Source organism: Dendrobates tinctorius, unplaced genomic scaffold (genome assembly GCF_039654945.1).
Source record: "Dendrobates tinctorius isolate UK_male_01 unplaced genomic scaffold, ASM3965494v1 ptg000028l, whole genome shotgun sequence".
NCBI lineage: Eukaryota > Metazoa > Chordata > Amphibia > Anura > Dendrobatidae > Dendrobates > Dendrobates tinctorius.
The window spans coordinates 16392788-16417484 of record NW_027361696.1 but is presented as its reverse complement, the minus strand read 5'-3'; the positions used below and the strand labels follow the sequence as shown (position 1 = coordinate 16417484).

Sequence of the window (24697 nt, the reverse complement as noted above, 5' to 3'; positions counted from 1 at the left end):
AAAGATGTCTTTATGAAGTCATTGAGTGGAAATATCCTTATTATTGCCTAGATAGAGCTCACTATATACAGAGATACATGATAAGATCCTGTCTGCAGTCACCACTAGGGGGAGCTCCCTGTACACAGAGACACATGATAAGATCCTGTCTGCAGCCTCCACTAGGGGGAGCTCCCTGTATACAGAGACACATGATATGATCCTGTCTGCAGTCCCCACTAGGGGGAGCTCCCTGTATACAGAGACACATGATAAGATCTTGTCTGCAGCCTCCATTAGGCGGAGCACCCTGTACACAGAGATACATGATAAAATTCTGTCTGCAGTCACCACTAGGGGGAGTTCCCTGTATACAGATATATATGATACGATCCTGTCTGCAGCCACCACTAGGGGGAGCTCCCTGTATACAGCGATATATGATAAGATCCTGTCTGCAGCCACCACTAGGGGGAGCTCCCTGTATACAGAGATACATGATAAGATCCTGTCTGCAGCCTCCACTAGGGGGAGCTCCCTGTATACATTCAGTTTCCCTATTGGCACAGTATATAGTTTCCTCTAGTGATTGCTGTAGTCAGGCATAATTTGTCAGTGTGCAAGGAATTTGGTGCTTTGAGCTAGAAACTAGTAATCTCAGGCTGCTGTAATTCTATATTATGTACTGATTCAGCAATTCCACCAGTAAAGTTAATTGCAGACATACATCATTCGTCCTATGTATGGGCACTGGTAATATTTAGGACCAGTATCCACAACACCACAGTATCTCACCTACCGCCTTGCCATCAATTCTCTGTAACATTGTAACGGATGAATGACGAGCAGATACAGAACGTCTGGATTGTATTCATATCACTTAAAAGTATCTTTTTATTTTATATTTTTTATTATTACTAAATCTCTGTCACCCGGCCTGTTTTTTGCCCATCATCAGGCAGGTGTCGTAGGTGTGAGAGCGTCCACCACGGAGTCCTTTATTTATTCTAGTGGCCGCCATCTTTGTTTCCGAAGTTGAGCTTAAAATGATTGTTCAGCCAGATCGCTGCTTCCCAGTGAGTTCAATATAAATGTACCGCGCTTCTCTATGAAGTCTCACGACGGACGGTCGGACCGCCGCCATAAAGAAAAATAGTTCAACATCGAGAAGGAAAGGTTTTGTGGTTTTTGTTTTTTTTCCTTTTTTTTTTTAAATTTATCAGCTTAAGGAAGCTAAAACACAGACAGAAACCAACAAGACGGGAGCTAGTATAGAAAATAAAATGGACGTCAGTGTGATCGATGCTTTGTGGAGTCCTTATTGGGGGTGGGGGTTAGGCGAGCGTCCTAGTCTCACGTGAGTTCCAAAATCACTGTCAAAAGTATGAGCACCAAAATGAATCTCGGGTGGCTGTACATGGAGACAGAACCTGTGGGAACAAAGACAAAAGTTAGACTGGGGAGTGAAATGATGTGGAAAAATGGTACAACAGCAAAGAATGGCGCAAACAACTACTCCCACTGTTCACGGAGGTCTGTCGTATTTTAATTCACTTTATGTTTTCATCCTTCACCATTTTAAAGTTTCTGTTTGATGTCCATGAAAAAAGAAGTTTCTATTTACATCCTGAAATGGAATTGTGGTAACAATGTATCACTGACATGGAGAGAGCAGAAGACACAAAGGACTGTGCACTCTGATACACTGTAGAGAGGGAACAGCTTTGCCTGCTGTCAACTTAGGCAATATAAGCCTACAATCACTCACAGAGCTCTGGCAAAAGTAGATAAGGAAAGTTACTATTATTTTGAGTAACACTTTAGTTACTTAAAGGGAATCTGTCACCACTTTTGACCTGTCTAAACTATTACTATGGCCTTCCATCTACAGAATGCTGAAAACAGTCCTCCCTGTGTCTCATATCAGATGTGTTGTTGTGGAGAAATCACCTTTTATCACGTTATATAAATGACCCCTTCCAGGCTCTGAGGCGGATGGTGCCTGGAAAATAACTCTGCCTCCAGAGACTGTTATACATGGAGTTACCAGTGAGACAAGTAACTAACACAGAACAGGAGAAATGACACTTGTCTTCTTGCAAACACATTTTTTGGTTCTCTCTCAGCTTTGCTGTATTGCAACAATATTGCATCCTGTGAGTTGGAGGCTGGAGATGAGAGGAGCCTGCAGATGTGTCAGGTATAGCCACACACAGCTCTGCAGTGAGATCAGGAGAGCAGCCATCACACATCACACTGGAAACCATTACACATCACACTGGTAACACTGGTGATCATCACACATCACACTGGTTACACCCTCTTATATGTAAAATAGTCTCTGGAGGCAGAGTTATCTTCCAGGCACCATCCCTCCCCAGAGCAAGGAAGAGATCTTTTTAACATATTTATTAATGACCTTGTAGGGGGCATAGAGAGTAGAATTTCAATATTTGCAGATGACAATAAACTCTGCAGGTAATCAATACAGAAGACAATTTTATATTACAGGAAGATTTATGTAAACTAGAAGCTTGGGCTGATAAATAGCAAATGAGCTTTAATGGGGATAACTGTAAGGTCATGCACTTGGGTAGAACAAACAAGATGTATAATTATGTGCTTAATTGTAAAACACTGGGCAAAACTGTCACTGAAAAAGACCTGGGGGTATGGGTGGACGACAAACTCACATTTAGTGTCCAGTGTCAGGCAGCTGCTGCAAAGGCAAATAAAATAATGGGATGCATTAAAAGAGGCATAGATGCTCCTGAGGAGAACATAATTTTACCTCTATATAAGTCACTAGTGCGACCACACTTAGAATACTGCGTACAGTTCTGGTCTCCGGTGTATAAGAAAGACATAGCTGAACTGGAGCGGGTGCAGAGAAGAGCGACCAAGGTTATTAGGGAACTAGGGGGTCTGCAATACCAAGACAGGTTATTACACTTGGGGTTATTTAGTTTGGAGAATCGAAGGCTAAGGGGTGATCTTATTACAATGTATAAATATATGCGGGGACAATACAAAGACCTTTCTAATGATCTTTTTACTCTTAGACCTGTGACGGGGACAAGGGGGCATCCTCTACGTCTGGAGGAAAGAAGGTTTAAGCATACTCACAGACGCGGATTCTTTACTGTAAGAGCAGTGAGACTATGGAACTCTCTGCCGTATGATGTTGTAATGAGTGATTCCCTACTAAAATTTAAGAAGGGACTGGATGCCTTTCTTGAAAAGTATAATATTACAGGGTATATACACTAGTTTCCTTAATATTGCGTTGATCCAGGGAGCTAGTCTGATTGCCGTATGTGGAGTCGGGAAGGAATTTTTTTCACCAATTTGGAGCTTAGTGTTTGCCGCATGTTTTTTTTTGCCTTCCTCTGGATCAACATGTTAGGCTACGGGTCGAACTAGATAGTATTTAAGGTTGAAGGAAGACTATGTTACTATTTATATAAAGTGCGAAAAGATGAGTTCTCAGTGACAAGGCAGCTGATATGAGACACAGGGAGGACTGTTTTCATCAATCTATAACCTGTATGCTTATATTAATAGTTTACTTAGGTCAAATGTGCTGACAGATTCTCTTAAAGATGTATAGCATCCTAAAATTTAAGGATCTGTACAGATAAAGGGTAAAGCATAGCTGTTGTTTAAATTTTTATGTAATGATAATGTGGAGAAATTGATTTTAATAATCTTTCAAATACACCTTAAGTGAAATCCAAAAGAAAACCTTTCAAAATCCTTGTAGAAGAAGATGCTCCACCCCGCCTATGCTGTCTTCTATCGGTCAGCTGGTTCCTCTGTGCTCAGTGACAGCGGCACTTCCCTTCAGTATTTACCACACTGCTCTTCTACCAGTCAGCTAGTACCTGTATGCTCAGTGACAGCGGCACTTCCCCTCAGTGTTTACCACACTGCTCTTCTACCAGTCAGCTAGTACCTGTATGCTCAGTGACAGCGGCACTTCCCCTCAGTATTTACCACACTGCTCTTCTACCAGTCAGCTAGTACCTGTATGCTCAGTGACAGCGGCACTTCCCCTCAGTATTAACCACACTGCTCTTCTACCAGGCAGCTGGTTCCTGTTTCGTGATATCAGCACTTCTCACTGTTAGTCTGTCAGCTGCTGGCTCCTGTCCTCCCTGTGATGAAAATTCCAGCAAATATATCTCAGGACACAAATTACACTGAGACGTGCCGATGACACTGAGCTCACAGGAGCCAGCTGACAGGCAGAGGAGCTGTGTGCCAAGAACCAAGAGCTGCTCCTGCACTGTGCTGAAGACTCTGGCAAACCTGATGCACTGATATAAAGTGCAAGGGATGTAGACAGGCGCGCACACACTGTGCAAGCTCTGCCCCCACCCTTAGGGTACCGTCACATTTAGCGATGCACCAGTGATCCCGACCACGATACGACCCGGTCAGGATCGCTGGTGCATCGCTAAGTGGTCGCTAGTGAGCTGCCACACAGGCAGATCTCACCAGCGACGTAGCAGCGGTTGGGGGTCGTTATTTACCTGTCAGACGCGGCGATGATGACGTCCTCCCGCCCGCGTTCACGCATCGCTCGTCGGCGCCAGCAGGAAGCGGCCGACGAGAAACGGCTTAGGACGTTCTTGCGCGATCAGCGGTAGCCAGCGGGGGAGCCGGACGGAGGTAAGTATCACACATAGCGATATCGCTAGCAATATCGCTGCTGCGTCACAAAATCGGTGACGCTTAAGCGATATCACTAGCGATCTCGCTTAGTGCGACGGGGCCTTTAGAAAGGTGTATTTCGAGTGTGAAGAGCTGAATACTAATTTGCTTCATAAACCACATAGGAGGACATCTTCTAGAAGGTTTTTGTAAGGTTTTCTGTCGGTTTTCATTTATGAGGTATATATGAAAGATTATTAAAATTGCTAACTCTACATTATCATTACATAAAAAATTAAAATGGCAGTTACTCTTTAAGAATCAGCCAAACAAACTCATCTAGAGCTTTTTGTCCTCCCCTCCTCCAGATTGTTTAGTAATCCCCTCCTCTATAGCATTTTGTCATCCTTCCTCCGCATTCTTCCATCTTCCACTCCTCCAGACCATTCTTTCACTCCAGACCATTTTGTCCTCCCCTCTAACAGAACCCACTGTCATCCAGAACCCTAAGTTCCCATCCGCCAGACCTCTATGTCCTCCCTTCCTCCTGACTCCCTCCACCAAACGCCTGTTCTTCCCCACCCCACACTCCTCTGTTTTCCCCCAGACTCCTGACCCTCCCATCTTCTATACCCTGCTGTCCTCTCCTCACCAGATTCCTCTGTCCCCCTCCAGACCCATGTCCCCCTCATCCAGATCTTTCTGTCCTCATGACTGCTCATATCTTCTCCTCCTATCCCCCTCCTCCAGGTCCCTCTCCCCCGCCATTAGACCCCCATCTGATCCTTCTCTCCCTCCCCCCCCCCCCCCCCCCGACATTCATCTTCTGTGTACGGGCCCTTTCGATTGATGCCGCCTGTAGATCTGGACTGGGATTTTTTACATTTTGAGAATTTCTTAATTTTTGGGAATTGCCCTTTTACAAAAACAACCAAAAGACACAGTAGTAGAAGAGGTTGTGGTGCTGCCTGCGCCTGTCACTACTGCTGCTACATGTGCACACAGCTGCTGGGTCGTTACAGTTGCTGTAGGTAATGTTACTCTTTCATCCTCCATATTCTGTACAATGGTTGCAGTGTTGGGGGCCTCTGAGAATTTATGCTCGGTGGGTTTGTGTTTATGTCATGATGAAGATTCAGTGATTATCCGGCGTCACCATGGAACATGAATGTTCATGAGGCTCTCGTCTTTTCTTAGTCCAGGTGCGCGGAGAACAATCCATTCATCCTGCAGCACAAATTATCTTACTGTCATGAAGATTTTAATCGTTGTCATTTTCCAAAAGTTTCTCAGAAGCAAAATTAGGTGAAAATTACCAGAGTTTTACAGTGGGGCAAAAAAGTATTTAGTCAGTCAGCAATAGTGCAAGTTCCACCACTTAAAAAGATGAGAGGCGTCTGTAATTTACATCATAGGTAGACCTCAACTATGGGAGACAAACTGAGAAAAAAAAATCCAGAAAATCACATTGTCTGTTTTTTTTTCATTTTATTTGCATATTATGGTGGAAAATAAGTATTTGGTCAGAAACAAGCAATCAAGATATCTGGCTCTCACAGACCTGTAACTTCTTCTTTAAGAGTCTCCTCTTTCCTCCACTCATTACCTGTAGTAATGGCACCTGTTTAAACTTGTTATCAGTATAAAAAGACACCTGTGCACACCCTCAAACAGTCTGACTCCAAACTCCACTATGGTGAAGACCAAAGAGCTGTCAAAGGACACCAGAAACAAAATTGTAGCCCTGCACCAGGCTGGGAAGACTGAATCTGCAATAGCCAACCAGCTTGGAGTGAAGAAATCAACTGTGGGAGCAATAATTAGAAAATGGAAGACATACAAGACCACTGATAATCTCCCTCGATCTGGTGCTCCACGCAAAATCCCACCCCGTGGGGTCAGAATGATCACAAGAACGGTGAGCAAAAATCCCAGAACCAAGCGGGGGGACCTAGTGAATGAACTGCAGAGAGCTGGGACCAATGTAACAAGGCCTACCATAAGTAACACACTACGCCACCATGGACTCAGATCCTGCAGTGCCAGACGTGTCCCACTGCTTAAGCCTGTACATGTCCGGGCCCGTCTGAAGTTTGCTAGAGAGCATTTGGATGATCCAGAGGAGTTTTGGGAGAATGTCCTATGGTCTGATGAAACCAAACTGGAACTGTTTGGTAGAAACACAACTTGTCGTGTTTGGAGGAAAAAGAATACTGAGTTGCATCCATCAAACACCATACCTACTGTAAAGCATGGTGGTGGAAACATCATGCTTTGGGGCTGTTTCTCTGCAAAGGGGCCAGGACGACTGATCCGGGTACATGAAAGAATGAATGGGGCCATGTATCGTGAGATTTTGAGTGCAAACCTCCTTCCATCAGCAAGGGCATTGAAGATGAAACGTGGCTGGGTCTTTCAACATGACAATGATCCAAAGCACACCGCCAGGGCAACGAAGGAGTGGCTTCGTAAGAAGCATTTCAAGGTCCTGGAGTGGCCTAGCCAGTCTCCAGATCTCAACCCTATAGAAAACCTTTGGAGGGAGTTGAAAGTCCGTGTTGCCAAGCGAAAAGCCAAAAACATCACTGCTCTAGAGGAGATCTGCATGGAGGAATGGGCCAACATACCAACAACAGTGTGTGGCAACCTTGTGAAGACTTACAGAAAACGTTTGATCTCTGTCATTGCCAACAAAGGATATATCACAAAGTATTGAGATGAAATTTTGTTTCTGACCAAATACTTATTTTCCACCATAATATGCAAATAAAATGAAAAAAAACAGACAATGTGATTTTCTGGATTTTTTTTTCTCAGTTTGTCTCCCATAGTTGAGGTCTACCTATGATGTAAATTACAGACGCCTCTCATCTTTTTAAGTGGTGGAACTTGCACTATTGCTGACTGACTAAATACTTTTTTGCCCCACTGTATGTATAGTAAGAAGATAAATGCAGAATCTCCAGAGACGTAGAAATAAAGATCATCGGAGAGGACGGATAATGACATCTGTAAAGCCACTGATATAACTGATCATATACGGTAGATAGTCATCTTAGCTGTGGCCACCAGGTGCCTGTCCCCCACTGATCAAGAGAACTGCAGGCTGAATGTCTCATGAGAGCATTAGTGAGCATGTGCGGCCACTGCTCCATTCACTATGTGTACAGAAGCTCAGTTCTCACATGCTCACTAGAGATGAGCAAATCGATACGGAGGACGCTGGTCCAGGGGCCATGTCAGTTTTCTAGGGCCCCCAGACTGGAGCCCTGCAAACCATGCAGCCAACCTGCTGGAATTCCGGACTCCTCTTCATATTAGAAGAGACCATGGCATCGTCAAGTCACCCTGGCCTGCAAATCACAAGAGGCTTCAGGGGAATCCCGCAGGTAGAAGGCTGTTTAACAGGGCTCCGCTTAGGTGACCACAGACCACTGACGTGGCTGTTGGAGCAGGGCTCATCTCTAATGCTCCATTCACACAAGAGACGTTAGGTTCTTTATTTTCCAGATAATCACATATTCATTATCAATCTAGTGGATAACTAATACACATAGTATACTGCCACCATATTATAGAGGAGAAGAAGGCTACTATTACTCCTATCATATGACTTTCCCACTCAGTTTAACAAGGTGAGTGACGTCATGCACATTACACCACACCTGAGACTGTGACGATATCGTCTTATAATCTACCATAACCTAATGACACCATGCAGCATGAGCGTGACACAGGGAGCAGGGTCAGGTGTTAGTATGAAGGAAGGAAAGGAGACCCGGGGAGAGGAGAGCACAATCTGAGGTTACAGAGGAAGGGGAAGTGTGGGAACCTGCCCCTAACCACCCAGAAACACCCCAAATTCACAATGTATCCCCTGCAGAAACCTAAATCATAGCCATTAGAGTTGTAATGCTAAAAGTTTAGGGTACTGTGCACACAATGTCTTTATCAGGCGGCAAACCAACCAATTATTCAAGAGGAAGACTTTTCAGCAAACACTGGCGTTTTGGTTCCATAAAAATATTTTTTAGCATTTTTTGGGTAGTTACCTGAACACTTTTTTCAGTTTTTTTAAGCTCCAACTTTCTTGGAGGATTTTTCCTAAATTTTTTATTTTTTTTACTTAATATATCAATAAAGAAACTACTAACTGGTTTCCATACAAAAATGCAGGCAAAATGCCCAGGTGTCTTCCTAATAACTCCAATACAGAGCTTCTTCCTAGCCTTCCCAATGACTCCAATATAGAGCGACTTCCGAGCCTTCCCAATGACTCCAATATAGAGCGTCTTCCCAATAACTCCAATATAGAGGGCCTTTATAGCCTTCCCACTGCCCCTATTGTAAAGTATATAGCAGCCTCAGAGAGGAAAATGCCGAGAGAGTGGTCCACCCACTTCTTTTGACCGTTTGGCACCTTCAAAAACCTGAAGCGGTTAAAATTTTGAACATGTGAACAGCGAGTAGTTTTTACATAGAAATGCTTCATTCTTTTGAAAGTTTAGTTAGCACTAAAAGATGGTCTTTGGAGTGGACCTGCTTTACAAAGACAGAGTGTGCACACAAAACCCAACCGTTTCTCAGTCTACACAACCCATCAACAGTGCAAATCTCTCTGCTGTCCTGATAATTTGTTGCAATGTATCATCTCCACAGTCCTCCCCGATAGCGTAGACCTATCGCCTCCCCCATCTTTCCCTAATAGTTACAATGTTTGGCCTCCGCTGTCCTGCCCTGATAGTTTGTTGCAAAGTATTGCCTCATCTGTCGTGACCTAATAGCAGCAATGTATTGTCTCATCCATCCTACTCCGAAAGTTCCAACGTATTGTCTCTGTCCTCCCCTAATAGTTACATCATATCAACTGCTTCGTCCTCCCCTGATAGTTCCCACAAATAATTGCCTCTGTCCTCCCTGATGGTTACAATGCATTGTCTGTTCAGTTTGGCCTCCTCTGTCCTGCTCCGATAGTTACGACATATCCTCTCCTTCATCCTTCCCCGATAGTTCCCACATATCATCGCCTCTGTCCTCCCTGAGGGTTACAATGTATGGTCTTCTCCATCCTCCCCTTATAGTTACAATGTTTGGCCTCCTCCGTCTTGCTCCGATAGTTACGACATATCATCTTCCTTTGTCCTCCCCGATAGTTCCCACACATCAGTGCCTCTGACCTCCCTGATGGTTACAATGTATTGTCTTCTCCGTCCTCCTCTAATAGTTACAATATTTTGTGTCCTTTGTCCTCTCCCGATAGTTCCCACATATCACCGCCTCTGTCCTGCCCTGATAGTTACGACCTATTGTCCCTTTGTCCTCCCCCAATAGTTCCCACATATCACCGCCTCTGTCCTGTCCTGATAGTTACGACCTATCGTCCCCTTTGTCCTCCCCCGATAGTTCCCACATATCACCGCCTCTGTCCTGTCCTGATAGTTACGACCTATCGTCCCCTTTGTCCTCCCCCAATAGTTCCCACATATCACCGCCTCTGTCCTGTCCTGATAGTTACGACCTATCGTCCCCTTTGTCCTCCCCCGATAGTTCCCACAAATCATCACGTCTGTCCTGCCCTGATAGTTGCGACTTATCGTTTCCTCCATTCGGTACTTTACTTTTCGGCAGGAGTCTCCATCTAGTTTTTGCTCTTTTTTCTGATGGAGACTGTTGACTATTTTCATATTTTGGCCTTTTTTGCAGAAAGACTTTCTACTTTAGGTCTTAACTCACCGTTTGACTCCTCTGTTCCCCTTGGAATATTGGGATTTTCTGTGAGGAAACAGACAGTTTGTTAGAGATGGTTACAATGTATCACCCTGGATTCTGTGAAGAGTCTCATGGAAACATTTGTGATAAACCCATGGGCACAGGGGTGAGGGGAATCTGTAATAAGGAGCCGTACTACTGACGGTGACCCTGAGCAGCGCTCGTACAATGGTATCCCATGCTCCCTCACCTGATTTCTGGCTTCTCCTCTCCCCCGTGAACCATGATGATGAGCTGGGGCCCCTGTCTATGGCAGCTGTAGGGGCCACCTCTATATTATGCATTCTAATTTTGGTGAAACCATAGTTTCTGTATTCAGCAAGTAGGTGACATTTTATATATTTTCATCCACAAGCTGCAGACTCTTTCATCGTGTCAATTCTGTTGTGAATTGTGAACAAATTTCTTGTCGATTTTTCTCCCAATTTTTTTTCAATAAGAAAGAAAAAAATCTACAAGTAAATTTTCAATAAAAGTCATATTGTGGCTTTAGCTGCAGATTCCCTGCGGTTCCACAGCCACATCCACAAGTCTGGATTTTTATTGAATATTTTTTATCTTTGTAGAAAATCTCCACAATCCTGGGTGGGATTGTCTTGGTTATGTGAAGTGTGATCATTGCGTATCTGGTGTGGACCTTGGGCCTCTCCTCCTCGTTATTAACCCTTTAAGAACCCGGGCCTCCTTCCTACAAGTAACACCAGCCCCAGCCCCCGTATGGAGAGCTGCTGAAGTATAAAACGTAGTGTTACAAAATATAAAAGTTTACAAAATATAAAAGTTTACAAAATATTAGCGCCCCCTGCAAGCTTTCTTCATGGAACAGTCACAGCACTATACACCTTCTCACCTTGGTTAGTAAAGGTGACTTCTATTGATATCGGACACAATGTAGGATTTACAAGAATCGGGGAGCGGGCACCCCAGAAATACACTTACCAAATACTATTAACCGTGTATGTGTGTCTGTAGAGCCCAGCGGGTTCTGAGCAGTGCAGCGGTACATGGAGCCATTCAGTTCGGCTGGGACCCTCTCCAGGACCAGTTCTTTGCCATCATGCTCAGAGCTCCCATCTAGAAGTCGCCCTCCGACCCTTGTCCATGTGAAGAGGGGCTCCGGGAAAACCTCGTTCTGTGTGGGTGATAGGAAGGGTTAATGATAATGACAGTGGAGTGCTGGTAGTCCTGATGGCTTCTTCTCAACGTCTTGGGTAGGATTTTCACTCGGGCACTGATGGAGCTACCATTCTTATTCTGTCCCATACTCCCCGTCTTAGCCGAGGTTCTCAGAGGAAGGTGAAGTGTGGAAGTCATGCCCCTAACACCGCAGTAACACCCCTACTTTCCTATAGTGTCAGTGCATCCTTCCTCCCGTTCTGTGTGCCCAAGGGGCAGGATTCTGGTGGGGTGTACTTAATTAGCTATCGTGTATAACGACCCTGGAATTAGGGTGAACACACTGATGTCACCTCCAGAAGGAATATTCTTCCATTGCTCAATGACACCTTCTGCCACCTGTAATGGTGCAGAATCCGGCGCTCTCCGCATCCTTACCTGAAATCCTTGCACTATCATCCGGACCGTGTCCCCCATCCGGGCTCTCAGAGGGGTCATGGATATTTTGGGCCCCCTTGGTGCGGCTGGAAAGACAGTAAAGATGGGAGACTTATCAGGCAGGAAGCTTTTCTGACACCTGGGCAGGTTGGAGCGCGGCCACCGCATGAAGCCACGGAGCAATAATGTGCACAGCAGCTGGCCATTACATCAGTATAAGAGCCGCTCGGCCCCATGTTTGCCATTTGTTCCACTTAGGTGTCCCCTATTATTATTTAGCCCGTGTCTGGATGTTGTTCTTGGTGTGCAGGGACATCATTAATGTGGCACAGTGATATGCAAAGCAACGCATGGACAGGAAGAGCGAACCATCACCTTCATGACAATTCTGCTTCCAGGAGACTTGATTTCTCGGCTAATTGGTTCCAATTAACTGTTCTGGGTATCGGGACACCATCAAGGTCATGACTCCTGACTGTCTCCCTGGCACCGGCACTGGCAGCATTACAAGAATGAGAAATGATAGTAGTGCTGAGTACCTGCCTGTATCCCCAGACCTGTGCCGCTGCCCCCCACAGGGAGAGCAGGAATATCGGGGGCAGCTCAGATAAAGCGCAGTCACTTCACAGATCCATGTTCTCTACCTTAGTCACATCCAGAGCTGCAGTCACAATCCTCTGTTACCAGGCACATGTTATACCAGAGCTTATAAATATCCTCAGTGTCAGGTATTCTGAGTGCAGTGACTAATGTGAACACTCTCAAGCCCTGTTACATTTTATCGGTCTGTTTACATCACAGACGATTCTGGATGGTGAAACAGAATAAATCTCTTCATATCCATAAGAGATACATGGTAATATTTTGGCTGCCTGCAGCCACCATTAGGGGGAGCTAGATCAACACCGTTTCGTATTGAAGAGTATTGCTCCCCCTAGTGGTGTCTGCTGGAAGCCTGAATGTTATCAGAAACCCAGAGTCCAGACAGAAATATGAAGTGAATCGGCACAGAATGGAGGCCCTAATTATGGTCTGTGCTAAAGGAGGGCATGTGGAGTACAGCTTATAATGTCTATCCCACGGCTATCAGTCACACATCAAGCACAGGTGGTATTTGCTTCACAGTTTATCAGCCATTTGACAAGAACCACAGGACAATGGCAATATCGTCTGAATGAGGTTTTTGGGACAATTCACAAGTTGCAAAATGTCTGCAGATTTTCTGGTGCAGATTCAGCACTGATTAGCGGCACAATACCTGTGCGTCGGGCCTAGTACATGGCAAGCGGCAGGGCAGACGTTACGGATATTCTCTGTAAATTTCAGGCAAAATCCAAGCTGAAATCTGTGTTGCGTCAAAATATTGGAGCAAAATTATTGCAGATGTGACACAAAATCAGCTGCAGAAAAGTTTTTAAGTTTATTCTGGGTCAGGTTATGAGCTCGCCGGCAGGAGTCATGTCACTCTGCACCATCCACAATGGCACCCCGAGTGTCATTACCCCCCCAAGTATCACCCCCGTCACCCCCCTTCCCAAGTGTCACACACACACCCCCACCCCCAAGTGTTACCACCCCCGAGTGTGACAGCGCAGACTATTTCTACAGTTTAATGCCACAGCTTTAGCTCTGTACTGAGAATAGAGCGCCCGGGGCACGCTGCCGGCTTCAAAACCAATGTAATATTAATGCTAGCACCTGCCATCCGTGCGGCCTGACTCCTCAATGGCAGAAGACGTCGCGGTCAAGTAGCAGCTGAGGATTGCCCAGGAATCTGCGCTCTCGGGGTACCAGCGCCCTCGGGATAGCAGCACCCTCATTGTACCTGCGCCATCTGGGTACCTGCGCCCTCGGGATATCTGCATCCTAGTGGTACCTGCGCCCTCGGGATATCTGTGCCCTCGAGGTACCTGCGCCCTCAGGGTACCTGCTCCCAGTGCTCTACCATACGGCTCCATTCACTGAGATCAGATACAGAACATGGTGGAGAAAACCAGAGATGCTCCATCAGGATATCAGTGTCACAGGACCACAGAGCACTACATTACACACGATAACTTAAAGGGATTCTCCTCTACCTGGACAGCCCGTTATAAAACTATGTAGCCCCCCCCCCCTTCTAGAATAAAAATAACAGATCAGCGGATGCTGATTGTTATGCCACTTGAAGCTCTGCAGCCAATGTGACATGAGCCCTGGAAGATCCGGTGGTGACGTCACTAGTGGACAACCCCTTTAAGGGGCTAAAACTTCTCCCCTAACAAATCACTGCACCCCCAGAGGAGGGTTTGTTACAATGTTCTGCCAGCTAGAGACATGGGCACGAATCTCTGTCCAGTATGGTGCCCCTTCCCTACAGTGATACATGGCAGGACTGGTTTCTTTGTACATTCACTGACATCAGGCAAAGATCTAACAAATGTGGAGGACGTGAAACAATAAGTATTAGAAACGTGCAGAACTTTTCATTCCACACTAATTGGGGTCTCAGGATGGCAGTGCCCATATTCCTATCTACGGTCTGCACCCCTCCAACCCTCTTATCTGCCCGCTGCACCCCCATACCCTTCATTCGAACGTCCGGTCCACAGTGACGGGAGGACTCAGCGAGCGGCGCCTAATTACCATCTGCAGAGGATAGCGCTCGGTCTGAGGGGATCCAGAGAGTAAAGGTTCCAGTCGTTGCTACAGAAACGTTTCTCCTTGGGGATCAGGAAGGTGACGAGAAGAAGAATAGATTCTGACAGCACAAGATCTTAGTGCTAAGTACTTTGGCTAACAAAATGAGGACAGGAGAGTGTCCGTCCCCTGCGAGCGACCAGATCCCCCCACTCCGGTAAAAGCATCTGCAGATAATGAGCTACACCTCGGACCGGGCTCTATAACATAACGCATATTATAGGAAATGTCCGACCTGAAGGAGAACAGACCTGAAACCTGAAGACTTGCGACTCCATGTAGAAAATCTTATCCCGATACAATAAAGGACACCTGTCATCAACAAAACAGTCCTGAAACCCCGAAATATCTTACACATAATCGTTACACAGTGGGTACGGAAAGTATTCAGACCCATTTAAATTTTTCACTTTGTTTCATTGCAGCCATTTGGTAAATTCAAAAAAGTTCATATTTCTTTCTCATTAATATACACTCTGCACCACATCTTAACTGAAGAAAAAAGTAGAAATTTTGGCAAATTTATTAAAAAAAGAAAAACTGAAATATCACATGGTCATAAGTATTCAGACCCTTTGCTCAGACACTCATATTTAAGTCACATGCTGTCCATTTCCTTGTGATCCTCCTTGAGATGGTTCTAGTCCTTCATTGGAGTCCAGCTGTGTTTAATTAAACTGATAGGGCTTGATTTGTAAAGGCACACACCTGTCTATGTAAGACCTTACAGCTCACAATGCATGCCAGACCAAATGAGAATCATGAGGTCAAAGGAACTGGCCAAGGAGCTCAGAGACAGAATTGTGGCAAGGCACAGATCTGGCCAAGGTTACAAAAGAATTTCTGCAGTACTCAAGGTTCCTAAGAGAACAGTGGCCTCCATAATCCTTAACTGGAAGAAGTTTCGGACCAGCAGAAGTCTTCCTAGACCTGGCCGTCCAGCCAAACTGAGCAATCATGGGAGAAGAGCATTGGTGAGAGAGGTAAAGAAGAACCCCATGATCACTGTGGCTGAGCTCCACAAATGCAGTAGGGAGATGTGAGAAAGTTCCACAAAGTCAACTAACACTGCCGCCCTCCACCAGTCGGGCCTTTATGGCAGTGTGGCCCGACGGAAACCTCTTCTCAGTGCAAGACATATGAAAGCCCAAAACGAGTTTGCTAAAAAACACATGAAGGACTCCCAGACTATGAGAAATATGATTCTCTGGTCTGATGAGATGAAGATAGAACTTTTTGGTGATAATTCTAAGTGGTATGTGTGGAAAAACCCAGGCACTGCTCATCAACTGCCCAATACAATGCCAACAGTGAAACATGGTGGTGGCAACATCCTGCTATGGGGGTATTTTTCAGGTGCAAGGGCAGGACAACTGGATGCAACTGAAAGAAACATGAATGCGGCCAAGTACAGAGATATCCTGGATGAAAACCTCATCCAGAGTGCTCTGGACCTCAGACTTGGCCGAAGGTTCACATTCCAATTAGACGATGACCCTAAGCACACAGCTAAAATAACAAAGGAGTGGCTTCAGAACAACTCTGTGACCATTCTTGACTGGCCCAGCCAAAGCCCTGACCTAAACCCAATTGAACATCTCTGGAGAGACCTGAAAATGGCTGTCCACAAACGTTCACTATCCAACCTGATGGAACTGGAGAGGATCTGCAAGGAAGAATGGCAGAGGATCCCCAAATCCAGGTGTCAAAAACTTGCTGCATCATTCCCAAGAAGACTCATGGCTGTACTAGCTCAAAAGGGTGCTTCTACTCAATACTGAGCAAAGGGTCTGAATACTTATGACCATGTGATATTTCAGTTTTTCTTTAATAAATTTGCAAAAATTTCTACATTTCTGTTTTTTCAGTCAAGATGGGGTGCAGAGTGTACATTAATGAGGAAAAAAATGAACGTTTTTGAATTTATCAAATGGCTGTAATGAAACAACGAGTGAAAAATTTAAAGGGATCTGAATACTTTCCGTACCCACTGTATCTCTCTGAAGATGTCCCTCCACAACCTGGCTGTTAGAGAGCAAAGCTACAAAGTAGCTCCAGCGTTCAGTGTAACCCGGGGTTTTGTGGTCCTGGCATTATTGCACCAGATAACGCCGAGTCTCCTTTCCCAGCGCCGGGGCTCTGTGACTGCTGCACCCACTGGACTCTTTACAACTTTATTTCTTCTTTACGCTACAAAAATCTATTTCAGAGAGGTGCTCTATGCCCTATAAAGATTCTTCCCTTAAATCATTTTATGCTATATGGCCCCGATTTATTAAGACTGGCGCATCTATTGTAAGTGACGGCAGCTCTGGAGTTAGGTGCGCCTCATTCATTAAAGGGAAATTGTCAGCAGGATTTACCTAATTTATGCCACTTTATTGGTACAAATTAAGATCAATTTGCAGGGTGGACCTCGCCCCATCTTAGCTCAGTCAAAAAAAGTCTATGAAGAAATATTTCCATCAACTCCCATGTCACATGAACAATGTCTGCAAGCGGCACATCTTCTTGGAATGGTGCAGTGAGCGTCGGCTTGGCATTGCCTGTGCAAAGTGCAGCAGACAAGATGGCAGTCATTGGCTGCTTCACTCTGCAAAGGCAGCAACCAGAATTATAAAGCTGAGTATAATGATGTGAGCTTTGTCTTCTCAGTCGTTGCCTTTGTAGAACACAACAGCCTAAGACAAACTAATCTGGACTGCTACGCACAATCAGCGACTGAGCCGACAGAGGTGAATCATGTACATTGTATACGGTCGTCATTACCGATCGCTGCTTATTAGGGTTAGGTCTAAGATTAAGGTTAGGTTTAGGGATAGGGTTAGGTTTAGGGTTTGGTTTAGGGATAGGGTTAGGTTTAGGGTTTGGTTTAGGGATAGGGTTAGGTTTAGGGTTTGGTTTAGGGATAGGGTTAGGTTTAGGGTTAACGCTAAAGTAACACAATTTTCACATAAATAAATAAAAAGCAAAAAAAAAATTTTTTTAAATGTTAGATCTGATTTCAGAGCAATAAAAACCAGAGTCACATCACAAACTAACTTTCCACCAGTTCCTTATTTGTGCTTACATTGGACTTGCACACTCCTGGCCCCCGGGCAGGTGCTGGGGGCTTATATCATTGACTGTGGGCAATGCAGTGTGTATTTGGGCAGCAGGAGCACATTACTGTGGTCAGTATAGTATAGGGGCCCTCTTGGTGTTAGGGCCTGAGGTTGTACACCAGGATCCATCAGTTTTTCTGTAATTGGTTTTCTGTATGGACAGGACTGAATTACGGCCCCATGATGTGATGTGCCACCCAGACGTGTTCACACACAGGATCTAATGCATTGCATGCACAACGTTGCTGAGGAGCCGCCGCCGAGCTGGCAGATTAATAGAGGAAAAATGATGGCTGGGGATGAAAAATTGATAGGTGTGATTTTAATGAGACTTCCAAGTAAGGACTGCGCTCAGTGTATTAGCAGCCCATCACGGCCCTCGCTCGGAGGCAGGCGCAGATGATTGCACCTCGCCGCTTACCACTTAATGGACGGAGATTTTAATTTATATTCCTAAAGACAGATTAATGGTGAAGGAGCTTTTCCCTCAACATCAGAGAAAATCTCCTGACAGTAAAGATGATGTCGAAATGCACGAAGGAGCGGATGGGGATTCATCTCCACCTGCAGATCTACAAGGTCTGGAGCCGATCCACAGGAAAGGCCAAAAAGCTACAAGTATCAATGGATACAGATACAATTATATATACTGATGGCGCAGAGTAGAGCGACAAAGTGTATAAATCACCACTGGAAGCTTACCTGCAGTCCCATGTAACACCACAGATAACACAGTGATAACTCTGAGTACAGATAATGTAGTAGATTACGCTTGCTGTCCTATGTAACACCACAGGTAACACAGTGATAACTCTGAGTACAGATAATGTAGTAGATGTCACCTGCAGTCCTATGTAACACCACAGATAACACAGTGATAACTCTCTGAGTACAGATAATGTAGTAGATATCACCTGCAGTCCTATGTAACACTAAAGATTAAACAGTTATAACTCTCTGAGTACAGATAATGTGGTAGTAGTAGCAGGCGTCACCTGCAGTCCTATGTAACACCACAAATAATATAGTGATATCTCTTCGACTACAGATAATGTTATAGATATCATTTGCAGTCCTATGTAAACACACACCTGGACTTGTGCTGAATACAAGGACTCATATCTGTCTTGATACGAGCTAGTTGGTATCTTGGAGTCCTGGTTGGGACATTTACGGCTGCTGTGCTGAGCTCATAAAGGATTGTTTAGTGACACATTGTGCCATATTTCATATTATCGATAAGGGTCTGTTCACACAGTTTTTTTTATTTCAACACTAAAATCCACATAAACTCTTTGCGTCCCGTTGACTTGATTGAGGTAGTTCTCACGTTGCGGTTTTTGTTCTGTTCGCTAATATAAAGCATTGTATCAATTCTTTCACATTTCGTGTGGATTATATTGTATATTATTATTAAAATGCATCAAAAAGCGCACAGAAAAAACACGTAAAAAGTGCATCAGGTGTAATAAGTGTATATGATAGAAGGGTCGGCGGCCCAGAGGTGGCGCTGTACGGAGGATGGCAGTGTCCGCATGCACCGGGGGGCTCCGGGTAGGGTTTGTGTATCTGGAGATCCTGCGAGGAGGCAACAATGAAATTCTCAGGAAGTTTTCGGTGCATTTGTCATAACTAATTCAGAAAACCAACTTTGAAGCCAAAAAGCCTCCTGAATACAGCGAGATTAATCCTCCGACAGAAGCGCAGTACGTCAGTGACAATCAGCTGAATCTTCCAAGAGGAGGGCTTCCAACTTTCCTGAGCAGATGGCAATAATTGACGGCATATTTTAAACTCAATGTACAGCAACATAATCATGGCAATGTGAGATTCCAGACATGGGAAAGATAAGAGTGAAGGAAGGCTGCCGCCGAGAACCATAACCCCGCTGTGCTCCCACCATCCGCATACAAATCACCCCAGAGTGTACAGTGGGTGAAAGAAGAATTCAACACGTCACCAATTTTCTAAGTAAATCTATTTCTAAAGGTGATATTGACATGACATGCGACTAGTTCTCCATACAGGAGGCGTATTGAAGCTTCATCACCAACAAAGGCTTTTGTGCCAACCATTAAATACTTTTCAGTAACATGTTCATTACTTTACCCTGCGCCATCTCTCATTATTACTCGTAATGCACGGGCACCTATGGTGATTTCCTTCCTGTGTGGATTGGATGTTACCAACATCGGGTGAGAATTTCATGTCAATAGCAGCATTAGAAATAGATTTGCTTAGAAAATTGGAGACGTGTTCAATACGTATTCCACCTGCTGTATATACAGGGGAAGTATCCCTCTGCCGGAGCCAGCAGTCAAAAGGGGGTAACAGATTTGGACAAGAAAATATCCCTTGGTTTAGCGGTATTATGTGTGCACCGCATGGCACTATTCCTCTCTGTGTTGTGGTGGAGCCGCGGGGGCACGTCTCGTCAGGGGCCGGCACAGACCTTTCTCCAGTCTGTTTATAAAACAAAACCATACGGAACCAAATGTAAATCCCAGTAGAGTCGCCCACTATGTAGTGCCGTCTCAATGGGAAATGGACACTCCAGCATAACATATTAAACAGAGAAAAAAAGGGGAGTACAAGTCCAATCACTTAAAAATAATAAGCAAAGTTTATTAAACATGTAGTACTAACAGTTACATAAATGACAAAAGATATATAAAGGATCAGATAAGTATCTGCTGCTTGTTAGTCCTAAGAATTGACAAAATAAAGTGCTTAGTGCCTGTAACAAATATGGGCCATACTTGAGGGATATAAAGGTAAGAGAGATCCTAACAGGTGCGCATCCTGAAAAAATCACTATCCCAAGCCATAGTGCTTACCCATATTGAACTCTGCCAAGGACCACAAGCAGCGCCGCCACCGACGCGCGTTTCGCCTCTTTTTCAAGGTGCCGTACTGTGTTGTGTAAGGGGCCGAGTTATATATCCTGTTACCAGGTGCTCCAATCAAGCGGCGCGTGTGTCCGGTGTCCTGCCCCGGAAGCTGCATCACCACCGGCGACAGCGCGGCGTCGCGTCTCAGACGACGTCACTGTGACGTCACTGACCCGCAGACGCCACTGATGCGCCTCAGCAATGCTCCATGGGCACATACCGCAGACATGCGCACTGGAGCCAACAATCTTGGTAATACATCCAAGAAAGGGAAATGGGTCCTAAATATAACAGATTGCACAAAGTGGATATATATATGAACGAATCCAAAAGATTAATGAATACTAGCTAATAACAACTATATCATTAATAATAGTGAAAATAAAAAATATATAAAATATATATAAAATATATAATCCCTTACAATAGACATTAATGTGATTATACCATCAACTATGTATTCCTTTTATATATAAAGGAGAGATGGTGCATGTGAAATGCTTCAAAAAAGGTGCACACATAAATGTGATTATACTATCAACTATGTATTCCTTTTATATATAAAGGAGAGATGGTGCATGTGAAATGCTTCAAAAAAAGTGCACACATAATACATGTGACATATATAAAATGATGCACCAACGTGAATAAAAGTATTTATCTTCTTTTCTTTTTATTATTCATCTTTTTTCTTCTTTTTCTTGTTAAATAAAAATAGTCCCATAAGCCTAACTTGATATGATGTTCTTGAGCCAGGATATAACACCAAAGGTCCCTCCAGATCTTCCCCACTAAACGTCCTAGAAATTACGGTGTTCCATTAAAGATGACTAAAGGGAAACAAACCAATACAGTGAACATACAAACATATATAATAAAAACAAAACCATATCACAACACAAAAATTTCAGATATGAGCTAAAACTCAACTGCTCATTGAGTCCAGCCGGTGTGATGGTATCAAGAACTGTGATCCACCGGCATTCCCTTTGAGCTAAGACACGTTTGGTGTCACCCCCCCTTATTCCCGCACGGATCCTGTCAATACCCCAAGCTTGGAGTCCACTCGGATCACATTTATGTTTCAACCGAAAGTGTCTCGGAATAGGTTTGAGAGCATTAATATCCTCCACTTCACGTGCCGCCATTATATCTCTCACATGTTCTCTTATGCGAACACGTAGTTCACGTGTAGTTAATCCAACATATATTAGCCCACACAGGCAAACTGCATAATAGACCACATATGTGGTACTACACGTGATGTAACCTCTAATTTTGAATTCACAACGGCCATCCGATGAAGTGAACGATAATGCTCTCCGAAGATTCCTACATGCTAGGCACACACCACATGGAAAAAATCCATTCCTGGGTGTGCCAGCCTGAAAGAAATCTATACTTTTGGTGGTATAATGACTCCTCACTAGCATGTTCTTGAGGGTATTACACCTCCGCGCAGTCATAAGGGGGCGTTCAGAAAGGCACTCACTTAAATTGGGTCAGTTCTCAGAACCGCCCAATGTCGGTTCAAGATAGATCTCATCAGGTCCCATTTATGATTGTATGTTGAAATAAATCTTACTTCTCCATCCATTTTAGGTTTGGATTTTTTCCACCTGTTTCCCAAGAGATCAACCCTAGAAGATCTTTTGGCCCGCCAGTAACCTCTCCTAATGCTTTTACCACTGTAGCCTCTTTGGGCAAATCTTTCCCCAAGGTCCACCGCCTGAGCCTCAAATAAGGCATCAGTTGAGCAAATCCTCCTGGCACGCAAAAATTGTCCAACTGGAATAGACCTGATCGTGGAATGCGGATGTGACGAGGATGCATGCAGAAGGGCATTCACAGAAGTCTCCTTTCTATATAGATCGGTGTGAATTAAACCATCATCCTGTACTTTTAACATAACATCAAGAAATGTAATTTGATGATGGTGAAAAGCATACGTGAGATGGATATTGAAGCTGTTCTGGCTCAGAACCCCCACAAAGTCATGTAACTCAGAGACAGGGCCTTGCCAGATAAATAGAACGTCATCAATGTATCTGAACCATCCCGCAATCTGGGGAGCGGCCAGCGCGCCATCCGAGAAAATCTCCCTCTCCCAATAACCCAAGAAGAGATTAGCATAGGATGGCGCACAAGCCGCCCCCATCGCGGTGCCCTGTCTCTGTAGAAAATATCTGTCCTTAAAGGTAAAGAAGTTGTGGGTAAGAACGAACTCCAACAGCTCCAAGACCAACTCACGCATGTCCGGATCTAAATTACTCATTTCCAGGAAGAATCTGGAAGCCCTCAATCCATCCACGTGTCGAATACTGGTGTAAAGCGATTCGACATCTGCTGTAACCAAAATCATATCCGCATCCACAAACAGGCCATCCAATCTCCTGAGGACATCATTAGTGTCCCTGACATAGGAGGGCAGCGTCTCAACCTGCGGATGTAGATAGTATTCAATGAATTTGCAGGCTGGGTCGCATAGCCCCCCCATGCCAGACACAATGGGACGTCCAGGAGGAAGCACAGGATCCTTATGGACCTTGGGGAGAAGATAAAAAGTGGGAATCACCGGAGTATGAACCAAAAGGCCCTGCAAGACTTTTTTAGTTATAATACCTCTTTCATATGCCATTTCAAGAATATTATGTAATACATTCTGAAAGATCTTAAGAGGACTGTTTGGCAACTGAGAATAATTTTCTTTATTTCTCAATTGTCTGAAGGCCTCTTTTTCATATTTATCTACAGGCCAGAGAACCACGTTTCCCCCCTTGTCAGCCGATTTAATAACAATGTCATCCCAACTTCCAATTTCACATAAAGCCACTCTTTGTTGTGGGGTCAAATTATCGCTTTTTTTTATAATTGGTGATGGTCTTAAGATCTTCAGTCACCAACCTTGTAAATATCTCGACCTGGGGACAAAGTGAGAAAGGGGGAAACGTGGTACATCTGGCTGCAATAGGAGGTAAAGATCCACTTACCGAATCTCCATGAGACTCATTCTCCAATTCTTCTAGAGTACGTATTGCCTCAGCTTCTGAGACCGATAAATTTTGGTCTGACAGAGGGCGTGAATGTAATTTTCTAAGGATGATCTTTCGGGAAAACAGGTGGAGATCCTTTACCGCTGTAAAGTAATCAAAATTATTTACTGGAGAGAACGATAAACCAAGTTGTAATACACTTTTGTGAAGATCAGAGAGCACATGTGAGGAGAGGTTAATTACCTCTAGTGTGTTTGTTCGAGCTTTTTTATCACTCTTTGGTGAATTAGCCATTTTTCTTTTGTTGGTTTTTCCATTCTTCCAACGTCTATCTCTCACATGATCCCTCCTGTCCCACAAAGGCCGTACACCATCTGAAGTATTCATGGGTTCTTCCAGTGATGATACCGATGAAAGTGAGGTGGACCTTCCTCTTATGGGATTTTTATTATTATTACCATTCATTTGGCGATAACGCCATTTATAAATCCGATCCTGTTGTCGATCAGTAAGATCACGCTGATATTTTTTAGTTTTTCTCTGAACAACCTCCGTTTCACATTTTTTTAAAAATGTCTCCACCTCCACTTTCACCTTGGCTGCCATCTCACCAGTAAGGTTTTTATTCACCTCATCCTGTATAGATCCAATTTCTACATCTAATTCATTTATGTAACTGTTAGTACTACATGTTTAATAAACTTTGCTTATTATTTTTAAGTGATTGGACTTGTACTCCCCTTTTTTTCTCTGTTTAATATGTTATGCTGGAGTGTCCATTTCCCATTGAGACGGCACTACATAGTGGGCGACTCTACTGGGATTTACATTTGGTTCCGTATGGTTTTGTTTTATATTCTTGCTATCTGTGTTTTCACAGTTACCAATAAGGAACACATGGATTTCCGTGAACGCGAGAAAGCGTGGCAGACTGAACTTGATAAAGTTTTTAATGAAGGATCTGGTATCAATACGGATTGTAAATTTGGTGACACTAGTACATTGATTATTAAATATAAAGAGCTACTCAATAAACGTACACGGTTATGGTGGAATAAGGCATTCATGGATA

The 24697-nt window shown here is 44.2% G+C and overlaps 1 protein-coding gene across 4 annotated transcripts in view; it reads right to left on the bottom strand.

Moving 5' to 3' along the window:
• Positions 1-844: 844 nt before the first annotated feature.
• IGSF21 (immunoglobin superfamily member 21) overlaps positions 845-24697 on the bottom strand; it is a 549248-nt gene continuing 525395 nt past the window's right edge. For 3 of the 4 annotated variants that reach the window (XM_073570289.1, XM_073570291.1, XM_073570292.1), the window contains 4 exons: positions 11959-12044; positions 11344-11536; positions 10369-10407; positions 845-1409 (listed from right to left, as the gene is read on the bottom strand). In XM_073570289.1, the coding sequence (XP_073426390.1) occupies positions 1333-1409; positions 10369-10407; positions 11344-11536; positions 11959-12044 (395 nt within the window). In that variant the 3' untranslated portion in view covers positions 845-1332. The remainder of the gene's footprint in view (positions 1410-10368; positions 10408-11343; positions 11537-11958; positions 12045-24697) is intronic. The other variant, XM_073570290.1, reaches the window with a different exon arrangement.